Source organism: Phyllobates terribilis, unplaced genomic scaffold (assembly GCF_046119375.1).
Source record: "Phyllobates terribilis strain yellow unplaced genomic scaffold, ASM4611937v1 Scaffold_2__4_contigs__length_985480577, whole genome shotgun sequence".
Lineage (NCBI taxonomy): Eukaryota > Metazoa > Chordata > Amphibia > Anura > Dendrobatidae > Phyllobates > Phyllobates terribilis.
Genome location: NW_027362762.1, coordinates 295,608,415 through 295,623,206, shown reverse-complemented (window position 1 = coordinate 295,623,206; position 14,792 = coordinate 295,608,415). Strand labels below are relative to the sequence as shown.

The 14,792-nt window shown below is 41.6% G+C and overlaps 1 protein-coding gene across 1 annotated transcript in view; it reads left to right on the top strand.

Annotated features, from left to right (window-relative positions):
• The window catches only part of ITGBL1 (integrin subunit beta like 1), a 768,314-nt gene that overhangs the window by 737,219 nt on the left and 16,303 nt on the right, over window positions 1-14,792 (top strand). Inside the window, exon 10 of the mRNA XM_073670396.1 lies at window positions 14,543-14,656. Within this exon, the coding sequence (XP_073526497.1) occupies window positions 14,543-14,656 (114 nt within the window). The remainder of the gene's footprint in view (window positions 1-14,542; window positions 14,657-14,792) is intronic.

Here is a 14,792-nt window from a genome sequence, read left to right as displayed (position 1 = left end):
CCCCCCAATATAAACTATGATGTCCACCACAGCTCTTAATATACAGTATGATGCCCCCCCATATCCTATATAGTATGGAGTCCCCATAGGCAAGGTATAATGTCCCCTCCAGCTCCCAGTATAATGTTTCCAACAGTTTCCCAAATAATATTATGTCCCCCATAGCCCCTCTTGTGATAGCCCCCACAGACAGGCCCTCATATGTCCAACGCAGCCAACCCCTCATATGTCCCCCACAGCCAGCCCCTCATATGTCCCCCACATCCAGCCCATATTATGTCCTTCCATCCAGCCCCTCATATGTCCACAGAGCCAGCCCCTCGTATGTCCACACAACTAGCCCCTCTTATGTTCCCACAGCCAGCCCGTCTTATGTCAACACAGCCAGCCCTCATATATTCCCACAGCCAGCCCCTCTTATGTTCTCACAGCCAGCCCTTCTTACATCCCCCACAGCCAGACCCTCTTATGTTCCCCACAGTTAGCCCCTCATATGTCCCTTACAGCCAGCCTCTCTTATGTCCCCCACAGCCAGCCCTTGTTATGTGCCCCACAGGCAGACCCTCTTTTGTTCCCACAGCCAGACCTTCTAATGTTCCCACAGCCAGAAGCTCATGTAATATCTCCCATTCATTGACAAAATAATATCAGAAAAATAAAAAAGGCTTATACTCACCTAATCCAGGTTCCCTGTACACCACGTCCACCTTCTCCTCTTCTTTGTTGTACATCAGTGGGTGCGGTATGGCATAATGACGTCACTGCATCACCCCATCTGATGTCCCCAAGGTGTGCCATTTCTAATAGGGTGCAGGCCGGAAGTGGCCTGCATTGCGCTGGAGTTCCCGGTGGAGCAGGGACCTGATAACAGCTCATCTGCTCCTATCCCGGGCGGTGCTCATAGCAATTGTATCATATATGTGCCCGCACCTCAGCTGTCACTGTACTGAATGCCTGTGGCCGAGAGGCAGCAGGCATTCAGCAATGTCACATTTTTCCCCAAAAAATGCAGCCCCCCTCAGGCCTACCATGACTAACCCTCGTCCCAGCCCTGCTTGTCATACAACTTTAAATTGTACATCCACCATCCTATTTATTCAGCTGAAGAAAAACACTGCTCTGTGACTAAGCTGCGGGAACTGTGAGTTCAAACTAACAAAGAGTGATGCTAAGGGGTAAAATTATATTTGGTATATTTGACAGTGGCTGGAGGGATAGGCACTTGTAAGAGGATAATTTAATCTGAAACAAAGCAATGAGCATTTACAAAGCAGCAGAGGCTTCCAAAGAAATAACCCACATAATGACACAAAGTTATAATACACTACAAATCTAAAGTGGTAGTGATTTATAATTTACAAAAAAATAAGGGAAGCAAAAATAGAACAGAATTGCAGACTCAATAGCTCTTTGATGACCGCTTAGTTCTAGACCAGGGGTCTCAAACTCGGCTGGGTATATGGGCCGCACATGGAAAAAATTTGAATTTGGGGGGCCGCATTCTTTGTTCAATGTGACATTTTTAGTGATACCATTTTTTTTTGTATACACCTTTTGAACATTTTTTCCGTGTTTATTTTTTTATAGCTTGGGTCGTTATGGATGTGGCGATAATAAACGTGCACTTTTTTGTGTTTACTTTAGTTTACATATAAAACAGCATTTTTAGTGCCCAATATTTTTTCAGGCTTTATTTTTATTTTTTTTGATTTTTACAATTTTGTTTCCCCCAATTGGCCACATACAGTAATATTGTCTTACAATTAGCATCATATAGTAATAATGGCAAACATCTTGTAGTAATGTTCCCCATCCAAGTCCCCATCTTGTACTAATGTGCCTCATCCAGGTCCCCATCTTGTGGCTATGTGCCCCATCCAGGTCCCCATCTTGTGGCTATGTGCCCCATCCAGGTCCCCATCTTGTGGCTATGTGCCCCATCCAGGTCCCCATCTTGTGGCTATGTGCCCCATCCAGGTCCCCATCCTGTGGCTATGTGCCCCATCCAGGTCCCCATCTTGTGGCTATGTGCCCCATCCAGGTCCCCATCTTGTGGCTATGTGCCCCATCCAGGTCCCCATCTTGTGGCTATGTGCCCCATCCAGATCCCCATCTTGTGGCTATGTGCCCCATCCAGATCCCCATCTTGTGGCTATGTGCCCCATCCAGGTCCCCATCTTGTGGCTATGTGCCCCATCCAGGTCCCCATCTTGTGGCTATGTGCCCCATCCAGGTCCCCTCTTGTGGCTATGTGCCCCATCCAGGTCCCCATGCTGTGGCTATGTGCCCCATCCAGGTCCCCTCTTGTGGCTATGTGCCCCCTGTGCTGTTCTTCACACACATAAAAAAAAAAAAAAGATGATTCTCACCTGTCCTCCGTTCCCTCGGCGGCCTTCCTGCAGATGTGGCCCGCAGGCACCACAGAGTCCGACCCCTTGACGATCCCGACCTGGTCCAGGAGGAGCCGCCGACAGCAGCGCTGCATTGCCGCACAGAGACTGTCTCCCAGCACAGCATTTTCAATGTCAGCCGCCGGCCAATCAGAGGCCAGCAGCTGACATCTGCATATGGCAATGACGTCATACTCGCTGCGCCGACACGCAGATATCAGCTGCTGGCCTCTGATTGGCCAGCGGCTGGCATTGGAAATGCAGTGCTGGGAAACAGTCTCTGTGTGGCAATGCAGCGCTGCTGTCGGCGGCTCCTCCTGGACCAGGTCGGGATCGTCAAGGGGTCTGTGCCTGCGGGCCACATAAAGCAGCCTCAGGGGCCGCATGCGGCCCGCGGGCCGCGTGTTTGAGACCCCTGTTCTAGACTAAATTTGACCCCTTTTAAATTAATTTCCTTTTCTGTTGTATTTTTCCAGCACATATTATAATTTTGTTTAATATATTCTGATTTACTTAAAGGGGTCGTATACCTATGAAACTTTTTTTAGAAACTCGCTAAGGCTGTGTGCCCACGATGCACTTTTTAATCGTTTCTGCAGCGGCAATTCCGCTGCAGAAACGCCTAAAAAACGCTTGGTAGAAGTCCTACCATGTTCCATGTTGCTGTGCACATGCTGCGGAAATTTCCACTGTGAGTTATCATTGCGGGAAAAAAACGCAGCACTACCAATTATTTTGCGGAAGTGCTGCGTTTTCGCCGCCATTGACTTTCATTGGAACACATGGGATCCGCATCACTGCATCTGTACATGCGGAATCCAAGCATTTCAATGTGCGGATGGTACCCGGGTCTGGAGGAGAGGAGACTCTCCTCCGGACCCGGGTACCATAGAACCTGTAAAAAAATAATAAAATACAAAATAAATATTAGATTTACCTTCTGATGGCCCCCGGTGTGCTTGTCTTCGCTTGCCGGCAGATCGCGGTGGACTGAAGGACCTGCGCTGAAGTCATTTAGTCATGTGACGGCAGGTCCTTCAGTGTAGTGTACTGCGAGCTGCCGGCAAGCCAGGATGGATCGAATAAAGACTCCGGGGGCCATCAGAAAGTAAGTATATATTTATTTTTTTATTTTTTACCATTCTTTACGGTCATGAATGGATTTATATAGTGTGACCAAGTTGTCAAGCACTTTCCAAGTGATGCTAAAATCGCTTGGAAAGTGCTTGTCAACCCACATGCGAAAATGCATGTGAAGAATGCTTCACATCTGCTTGTCCCTGTCTGGAAAAACGCATGTACAATCCGCATGTACAACCCGTACGCGTTTTTTCTGCCAGGGAGATGCAGAAGCGCTCAGGAAAAAATCCGGAACATTTCTGCATCGTAGACACATAGCCTTACATATTTCTTTCAAGACACAGGAGGGCCGGTGGCTAAAATGGTAGCAGGGAGGGGTGGCACTTTACAGAGAAATTAATCACTTATCTTTTTTCTCCAAGTGCTACAGCTAGATAATTGTTTGAATATCTGTCAGCAGCTGTAAAGATGAGGCCAAGTCTTAGTAGACATCTGTCTGTCAACCAAGAGGATACCTGAGTGGAGTGCATTTGTTTTTAGGTCAGTTACTCTGACCAGGGTGCTGCCTTTTATTACAGAAACCACAGAGGTCTCCCTCTCAGAACAATCCGTCAGTTGTTTGTGTGATGATAACATCTATAGTTGTGGAGATCACAGGTGATAATAACATACACTGAAGACTGCTCCATGCTATGGTTTTTTTCTTGCAAGAGCAAAAGCCTCTGCAGCACTTCCTCTGAACTCTTACTCATACTGTCTTAAGGGATTTAGGCCTTAAAAACACAATGTGTTAATGTGGAGGAAGAAAACAGGGGATTAGAGTGTGTAGCTCCAGTGTGTGTGTTTCTTTGTTCAAAAAGATTGTCACATACAGTACAGACAAAAAGTTTGGACACACCTTCTCATTTAAAGATTTTTCTGTATTTTCATGACTTTGAAAATTGTACATTCACACTCAAGGCATCAAAACTATGAATTAACACGTGTGGAATTATATACTTAGCAAAAAAGTGTGAAACAACTGAAAATATGTCTTATATTCTAGGTTCTTCAAAGTAGCCACCTTTTGCTTTGATGACTGCTTTGCACACTCTTGGCATTCTCTTGATGAGCTTCAAGAGGTAGTCACCGGAAATGGTTTTCACTTCACAGGTGTGCCCTGTCAGGTTTAATAAGTGGGATTTCTTGCCTTATAAATGGGGTTGGGACCATCAGTTTTGTTGTGCAGAAGTCAGGTGGATACACAGCTGATAGTCCTACTGAATAGACTGTTAGAATTTGTATTATGGCAAGAAAAAAGCAGCTAAGTAAAGAAAAATGAGTGGCCATCATTACTTTAAGAAATGAAGGTCAGTCAGTGCGAAAAATTGGGCAAACTTTGAAAGTGTCCCCAAGTGCAGTTGCAAAAACCATCAAGCGCTACAAAGAAACTGGCTCCCATGAGGACCGCCCCAGGAAAGGAAGACCAAGAGTCACCTCTGCTTCTGAGGATAAGTTTATCTGAGTCACCAGCCTCAGAAATCGCAGGTTAACAGCAGCTCAGATTAGAGACCAGGTCAATGCCACACAGAGTTCTAGCAGCAGACACATCTCTACAACAACTGTTCTTCAAAGTAGCCACCTTTTGCTTTGATGACTGCTTTGCACACTCTTGGCATTCTCTTGATGAGCTTCAAGAGGTAGTCACCGGAAATGGTTTTCACTTCACCAGGTCAATGCCACACAGCTCTAGCAGCAGACACATCTTTTCAACAACTGTTAAGAGGAGGCTTTGTGCAGCAGGCCTTCATGGTAAAATAGCTGCTAAGAAACCACTGCTAAGGACTGCAACAAGCAGAAGAGACTTGTTTGGGCTAAAGAACACAAGGAATGGACATTAGACCAGTGAAAATCTGTGCTTTTGTCTGATGAGTCCAAATTTGAGATCTTTCGTTCCAACCACCGTGTCTTTGTGCGATGCAGAAAATGTGAATGGATGGACTCTACATGCCTGGTTCCCACCGTAAAGCATGAAGGAGGAGGTGTGATGGTGTGGGGCTGCTTTGCTGGTGACACTGTTGGGGATTTATTCAAAATTGAAGGCATACTGAACCAGCATGGCTACCACAGTATCTTGCTATTCTATCCGGTTTGCGTTTAGTTGGACCATCATTTATTTTTCAACAGGACAATAACCCCAAACACACCTCCACGCTGTGTAAGGGCTATTTGACCAAGAAGGAGAGTGATGGGGTGCTACGCCAGATGACCTGGCCTCCACAGTCACCAGACCTGAACCCAATCGAGATGGTTTGGGGTGAGCTGGACCGCAGAGTGAAGGCAAAAGGGCCAACAAGTGCTAAGCATCTCTGAGAACTCCTTCAAGATTGTTGGAAGACCATTTCCGGTAACCACCTCTTGAAGCTCATCAAGAGAATGCCAAGAGTGTGCAAAGCAAAAGGTGGCTACTTTGAAGAACCTAGAATATAAGACATATTTTCAGTTGTTTCACACTTTTTTGATAAGTATATAATTCCACATGTGTTAATTCATAATTTTGATGCCTTCAGTGTGAATGTACAATTTTCAAAGTCATGAAAATAAAGAAAAATCTTTAAATGAGAAGGTGTGTCCAAACTTTTGGTCTGTACTGTACATCTATATTATCACTGCCCCACTGCAGCCAATCAATGGCCTCTGCGGTCTTATGTGATACATAAGGTATCACCATTAAGGTCAATGGTTGGCTACAGTGGACAAGTAGATGTACGGCACATAACTGCTGCATCAAAATAAACAAAGACCAATTTGGAACACCGGAGCAGTGGATATAACACCTTAGTATTGGCTATTTTTCTATTTCCTACCTTTTCACACTGTTAGAAAAAAATGTAACTGGTGAATTGTGGTTAAACTCACCAACAAGCTGTAAGCCCTATTGAACTATTTAATAGATTGCAAAATTTATCATGGATGAACAGGATATGTGACTGACTGCTGGGACTACCACAAATCATTAGAACAGGGGTCTCAAGTCCCCTGGGTAAATGCAGTGGTAGTGTGCATGTATGACCACTGCTACATTAAAGGGGTTTTCCCACGAACAAAAAGTACATTTTAATCAATATATCTTGGAATAATAATAATTTCTACAATTGGATGTGTTTAAATAAAATGTTCCTGTGCTGAGATAATCTTATAAATGTTCCCCTGCTGTGTACTGTGTAATGGCTGTGTCTGACCATACAGGAACATGGTCTTGTTGATAAGTGTGTGACCAACACTGGCCTATACTTTCTAAAGGTATGCCTGACACTGTTGGTATATATTGATCCTGAAGGAAATAATATTTAGCTTTATACTAAAAACACGACGTGCAAGGAATCTTATTTGTGGACCTTGTAGCAAAGGTTTTGTGCCATAGTTATAAAGTTGCATCTATATGAGCAAATGTCATGAAGACTTGAGATTTTCAGCATTTGCCTATGTGCAGAACAGTAATGTGCAAACTGTGGTTTCAATAACAGGAGCAGGACTACAGGATCCACTATAGCCACTGCTCTGCATTATAGACTTTAAACCCTTCCCGACATTTGTAGTATATATACGTCATTGTTGGGAAGGACATCCCGATCGATGCAGTATATATACGTCATGGTGATTGCCCGTGCACAGGGGGCTGTGCACGGTCAATCGCTGCCGGGTGTCAGCTGTGTCAGTGGACTCAGTGCAATCAGCGGTGCACTCACTATTCCCGACACTTTAACCCGCTAAATGCAGCATCTAGCGTGCAGGCAGAGGGGCTGGCAGAGGGAAGAAAGCCCCTCTGCCCTTGGATCAGAGTCCTCGCGATTTCATGACAACATCCGGGTCACCAGAGCTAGCAAAGTTGATAGATCAGGCGCAGTGCATGATCTAACAAGTTTGCCTGTCAGTGCCGCATCCCTATGCTATACAAGCAATCATCCTGCAAAAAGTGAAAGTCCCATAGTGGAACAAAGTGAAAAAGAAAAAAAAAGTGAAAAAAAAATTCTAAAAATATTTTATTAAAAAAATCACAAAATAATAAAAAAATATATAGATTTTGTACCCATAAATAAATATTGTTATGAAAAGTACACATATTTGGTATCGCCACATCCATAACGACCTGACCTATAAAACTGTCCCATTAGTTAACCCCTTCAGTGAACACGGTAAAAAAATTTATAAAAAACAAGGCAAAAAACATGATACTGCCGAACAAAAAGTGAAATAAAACGCGATCAAAAAGACAAATGTAAATAAAAGTGATATTGCTGAAAATGCCATCTTGTCGCGCACGCAAGAAACAAGCCGCCATACAGCTCCATCAGCTGAAAAATAAAAAAGTTATAGCTCTCAGAATAAAGTGATACAAAAATAATAATTTTTTTCTATAAAATAGTCTTTATTGTCTAAAAGCGCCAAAATATAAAAATCTATATAACTGTAGTATCACTGTAATCATACTGACCAGAAGAATAAAGTTGCCTTATCAATTTTACCATATGCAGAGCAGCATAAAACCCCCCCTCCCCAAAAAAATGCAATTCCTGAATTGCTGGTTTTTGTTCATTCTGCCTCCCAAAAATCAGAATAGAAAGCGATCAAAAAATGTCACGTGCCCGAAAATGGTACCAATGTAAACATCACTTGTCCCGCAAAAACTAAGCCCCCACATGACTCTGTCGGTTGAAATATGGAAAAATTATAGCTCTCAAAATATGGCAATGCAAAAACTAGTTTTTTAGTGTGTGACAGCAATCAAACATAAAAACCTGATATAAATCTGGTAGCGCTGTAATCGCACCGACCCGAATAATGACGTTGTCTAATCACTTATACCGCAAGAGGAACGACGTAAAAAATAAATAAAACCAATTCTTCACCTGCTGTTGATTTGTTCATTCTGCCTCCCAAAGATTGCATTAAGGCTCGGCTCACATTTATCCTGCGCTCTACGCTGAGCGATTACTTCGGGGTTTTCAGTGTAAATCTCTGAAATACATGATTCAGACGGAACCCCAGGCGGAAGATTAGTGTCCACATGTTTGGCATTTCTGTAGCGATGACAGTCCACATGTTTGTCTCCAGAAGCATGAGCTGGGCACAACGTACTGGTCACTACAACGTACTGGTCATTACTCGTCAGGTTTTTAATATTAGAAAGAGTAGGACTATGCTGAACGGGTTCAACTTGTTATGGTGGGATAGCTTTCATACTATTTCTGATCAAAAACAGTGTTACTAAGAACCCTGTTTTATTAAAATACACTTTTGCTTTTTATTTATGTACAGCAGGGTTTATGCTCAATTTGCTTCTTGTAGGTTTTTTTCTGGTCACTACATCGGCAGTTTGAAATTTTCACTCAGCAATATCCGCTGCTGCTTGTTTTTTGAAAACACCTATGGAGTTAATAATCGTCACTACACTTGTAGATAAGTTCCCAAAGGGGTATCATTTCCAAAATGTGGTCACTTAAGGGGGGATTCTGCCATTCTACAACTTAGGATCTCTGAACATGGAGTCCACATACTATTATAGAAAAATCTGTGCTCCAGGAGGCAAATAGCACTCCGTCCCTCCCGAGTCTCGCCGAGTGGCTAAACAGTACTGTACAGCCACATATGGGGTATTTCTACATTCAACAGAAATTGTGGGACAAAGCTTGGTGCCATTTTTACCCATTTCCCAGTGTAAAAAATGTAAAATTTGGGGTTAAAACAAACTTTCGGTTGTAAAAATGTAATTATTTTTTTCTTCATTGTCCAATGGTATAAAATTCTGTGACCCACCTGTGGTGTCAATATGATCACTGCACCCCTAGATGAACTCATTGAGAGGTGTAGTTTGTAAAATGGGGTCTCTAATGGGGGGGTCTATTGTTCTGGCACCTCAGGGGCTCTGCCAATGTGACATGGCACCCTCAAACCAGTCCTGCAAAATCTGAACTCCAATATAGTGCTTCTGTCCTTTTGAGCTTTGCACTGTGCATCAAAAGTAGTTTTCGATCAAATGTGAGGTATCGGTGTACACAGGAAAAATTGCACAACAAATTTTGGGGTTCATTTTTCTTGTTACTCCTTTGAAAATAAAAAATTTGAGGCTAAAAACATTTTTGTGGAAAAAATGAGATTTTTTTATTTTCACGGTTCTGCGTCATAAACTTCTGTGAAGTACTTGGGGTTGAAGGTGCTCACCACACATCTAGATAAGTTCCCTGAGGGTCTAGTTTCCAAAATGGGGTCACTTGTGGGTGTCGGCTTATACAGGAGAAATTGCACCACAAATTTTATGGTGCAATTTCTCCTGTTACTCTTATGAAATTGCAAAATGTGGGGCTGAAAAACATTTTTGTGGGAAAAATGTGAAAATGTTATTCTCACGGCTCAATGTTATAAATTTCTGTGAAGCACCTGTAAGTTCAAGGTGCTCACCACACATTTAGATAAGTTCCCTGAGGGGTCTAATTTCCAAAATAGTGTCACTTGTTGGGGGTTTCCACTGTTTAGACACATCAGGGGCTCTCCAAATGTGGAATGGCGCCTGCTAATTATTCCAGCAAATTTTACATTCAAAAAGTCAAATGGCGCTCCTTCCCTTCTGAGCCCTGCTGTGCGCCCAAACAGTGGTTTTCCCCCACACATTGGGTATCTGCGTTCTGAGGAGAAATTGCGCAACAAAGTTTACATTTTTTTCTGTTACCCTTGTAAAAATAAAAATATTTGGGTCTAAAGTAAAATTTTTGTGAAAAAATGTAAATGTTCATTGTTTTCTTCCACATTCCAAAACTTCCTGTGAAGCACCTAAAGGGTTAATAAACTTCTTTAATGTGGTTTTGGGCACCTTGAGGGGTGCAGTTTTAGAATGGTGTCACTTTTGGGTATTTTCTGACTTAAAGGCCCCTCAAAGTCACTTCAAATGTGATGTGGTCCCTAAAAAAATGATTTTGTAAATTTGGTTGGAAAAGTGAGAAATCACTGGTCAACTTTTAACCGTTATAACTTCCTAACAAAAAAAAAAAATTTGGCCCCAAAATTGTGCTAATGTAAAGTAGTCATATGGGAAATGTTGTTTATTAACTATTTTGTGTGACATATCTCTCTGATTTAAGGGCATAAAAATTCAAAGTTTGAAAATTGTGACATTTTCAAAATTGTCAAATTTCCATTTTTTTCACAAATAAACGCAAGTCATATCAAATAAATTTTACCACTATCATGAAGTGCAGTATGTAACACAAAAAAAAATCTCAGAATCAGTGGGATCCATTGAAGTGTTCCAGAGTTATTACCTCATAAAGTGATACTGGTCAGAATTGTAAAATTTGGCCTGGTCAGGAAGGTAAAAACAGAAGGGGTTAATCGAGACGAAGTACAAATACTTCACTCACATTAATGACGTGTGCTCATGCATAGGTGAAACTAAAGCACCATTTGTGAGCCCAGACAAAATATAAGTACGAGTGATTTTTACAAAAATTGCAACGTATGAATGTCCCCTACGCAGTGGATTTAAGGACAGATGTAGCTCTACTCCTAATATGGGATATATCTAGACTATAATAAATTTGACCCTTTGTACTTTTTCTTCTGTCCGGATGAGCGTGTGACCAATTAGGACCACTTAAACCAATCAAGCTGCTGCGGTGAAATTATGGGTGAACTGAGCTAACTATACATACCTGTAGTTATTTCAGAGATTACGTAGAGTCATTGTAACTGTACAAGTGAAGAAACCTGTTAGGTATTTTTTATCTTAGGTATGTAAGCAACATGAATTAAATCTAGAGAGAAAGGGTTTCTACAGCAGCATACTATAAAGGGTGTTTTGTTAAAACTAAATTATCCACCAGACAATGTCATCATAGATAATTTCCTAAAAAAGCTAATTCGGGGTCGGGATGTGTTTGTTAAAAAAAATAAAATATCATAAAATATACATAGTAGATTGGAGATGGAAAGGATTTTTCCTCCTATTAGAAAGTAATTAAAAACTACTTTATAGTGTATTTTTCCATCCATTGCAGCCTTGCAAAGCTGAGGTCCTGGGTTAAAATCCCACCAAGGACAACATCTGCAATGAGTTTGCATGTTCTCCCCGTGTTTGCATGGGTTTCCTCCAGGTTTCCCGGTTTCTTCCCACATTCCAAAGACATATGTGATAGGGAATATAGATTGTGAGCCCCAATGAGGACAGTGCCCATAATGTCTGTAATGCACTGTGGAATTAATAGCGCTATATAAGTAAGTAAAATAAATGCATAAAACTAAAGTAGTCATCTGGGCAAAGTGTCCTACTATTATAGTCTTTGTTTTACCTGTCTAGGAAAGAATGGCCTGATTTTGATCCCATTAAGAAATTGTCCACATTAAGCATGAAAATCTGCAGTCACTCTATTAGTGCAGACTTGTGAATCATCACAGCGCCAGGGTGCACAAAGTCAGGATTCTCTAGTGCCGGCACAGATATGCATACTCCTGGCCACATTCCAAGTAGACGTGCGTGGCCTCTCTCAATACATGTGAATTGAACAAACCACGCACATCTACTCAGAAGGGGGTCAGATGTATGCATATTGTTTACTCTAGCCTCCCTACCAGCATCAGAGAATCCTGACAGCACACACTCTTTGTGCCAAACCTGGACAAGCCCTTTTAAAGGGAATCTGTCAGCAGGTTTTTGCTATGTAATCTGAGGATAGCATGAGGTAGGGATTAAAACACTGAATTCAACAATGTGTCACATGTCAAGCTGTGTACTGTTGTTTATTTAGACTGAAGGTTTTATTACCTGGTGATTATCATTGCTGTGACTAGCTGGTGTGCGCTTTCAAGTCCGACTCCCTCCTCTGATAAGCAGCTCACAGTCTATAGATAATTTACACAGAGAGCCTGGTGTGGGCGGGGTTAACTTTCTTGACTCTGCTGAATTTCTAAATCTAAAAACTCTGATTGTGTGAGAACAGCTGCACCCAGTAATCTAAGTGATACATCCTTAGATTTAGAGTCTCTTTGCCTACATCAGGCTGCTCTAAAATAAGCTAGCAAAAACCTACTGACAGATTCCCTTTAACACAGTTTTCTTGTTCCTGAACCCAATTCTCCGCCTTGTTTGTTTGCAATGTATATCATACTAGATATTGAATATTTTGCAGTAAATAATACCAGATTTGTTTTTAAGTTTCTAAAGTACACTTAAAAGTACACTTTATTATACTGATACATAAGCGTTGGAAATTCACATGTCGTTTTTGATGCAGTATTTTGATCCACTTTAAAGGTAGAAGTGAATCCACCTGAAAGAACATACACTTAACTTTAAATAAATGTTGTTAAGTCCAATTTCTCATTATGCAAATGCAATCAATATTGTGCAATGCTAGTAAAACCCTTAACAGGCTGCAATACACATCATGTCTGCTGGCTGGCCACACGCAGCATAGACATCTCTTGCCAGAGTATCATGAAATCAAGTTTTTCAACAAATGTAATCTTGCGCCTTATATCTATGGATATATTGAGCCAAGTGGACAGATAAGGAAGGACACATACAGTGTATATTTTTTTCTTGTATACTCTGTTTCCCGTTACTTCTGAATCCACTTTTGGCTTTAGCTCAAACAACTGTACAACCTGTGTCACAACCTGACACAAAAACTGAATGTGTGATTCCAGGCTCAATTTGATATAAAATCACAATTTTTCTATAGCTTTTCAATTTATCTATGTACAAATTATAAAATGTATTTTCTGTACTTTCAAATCCTTCAAACTGTGGGAAGAATTAAAAATGAGATTTCTATATTGCATGTTTATGGGCATATCAGGAGTGATTACAAATGGCTGCACATGAATTCAGCTGATTGCTCTTTGATGTGTATTGGCCTCTTACTCTGCATGGAGATTTTGTCATGTGTCCTTCACTCATAGGCTAGGGTCACATGACTGTAGATTGTCTCATCAGGCCGATTATGCTAATGACTCTATGATCAAATTCTGATTCAAGTTTGATCGAAGTGTCAGCATAGCGCGATCTGATTCTTTCAGATGAGAGAATCGGAGCACACTGTGAGGAGCATATGGCGGACAAAGTTTCTCCATCTTCTCCATTGTCTGAGTCAGATGTCATCCGAGTGCAGTCTGATGTTTTCCACGTACCCATAGAGTTGAATGGGTGAGTGTCTTCCAATTTCACAGTGAAATTGCAACATTCTGCAATTTTTTTCACATACAGATTCCATTGACCATTGAATAACATTGGTCTGAGTGGTATATGATAAAAAAATCAGATAGCACTTGTCCGATTTACACGCTCGTGTGACCCTGGCCATACAAACACATTTGAAGGTCACATGACTAGATGTCTATGCAGAGTAGAGTAGGTTTAATAAGGTTACCATGGCAACCCCAGAGTAGGCATTAAAAATAAATCTATGCACTGCTGCACCAGAAGTAAGATTAGGAAACAGAAAGAAAACAAGCTATATCTCAATTTCTTAGGCTATGTGCCCACGATCAGGCTATAGCAACTCTTTGGATGCAGCGTATTTTCGCTGCGTCCAAAGTGCTGCATCCGATCATGTAGGTAAATCCACGTGTTCATTGAACACATGTGGAGTTACTGCATCCAATACATTTTATTGGCGAAATTTCTGTTGCGGAGACAAGTGTCTCCACAACAGAAATTGTCATGCTGCGGCTCGTAAAGCCGCACCGCCGGTGAGTTTACGCGGCATCAAATAGAAGCACAGTGGGCATGGGATTTCTATAAATCCATCCACTGTGCTCTTACTGTACAACGCAGCGGTTTGGACACGGCGCAGGTGAGCTGCGTCCAAAACTTTGCTATTACGGATCGTGGGCAAGCAGCTTCAATGTAAAATCTATCATGTTTTATTTTAAAAGAAGTATATAATTTTCAATAAAGCTTGCAATAAAATAATAATATATAATTTTCTATATTATATTGAAGCGACCCTCAATAAAAGGAAAACTCTACACTTAACACGTATCGTCTTATTTTGTCCTGTATATCTGTTGCTACAAATAATGATCATTTATATTTCCAGGTTCCTGCCACTGTGGAAAGTGCATCTGTTCACCACAGGACTTGTATGTTTCAGGGGAATTCTGTGAATGTGATGACAGGGACTGCGACAAACACGACGGCCTTATTTGCACAGGTAAACAGAATGCTAAATGCAATCACTGTTCTTGTCAAGAAAGACTCATCCTCACATTGTGGAGCTTTGTAACTCTACCAGGACATACAAAATATTCTGCTTATGGTCCTTTTTTTCTCCAGACCCGAACCCTTCC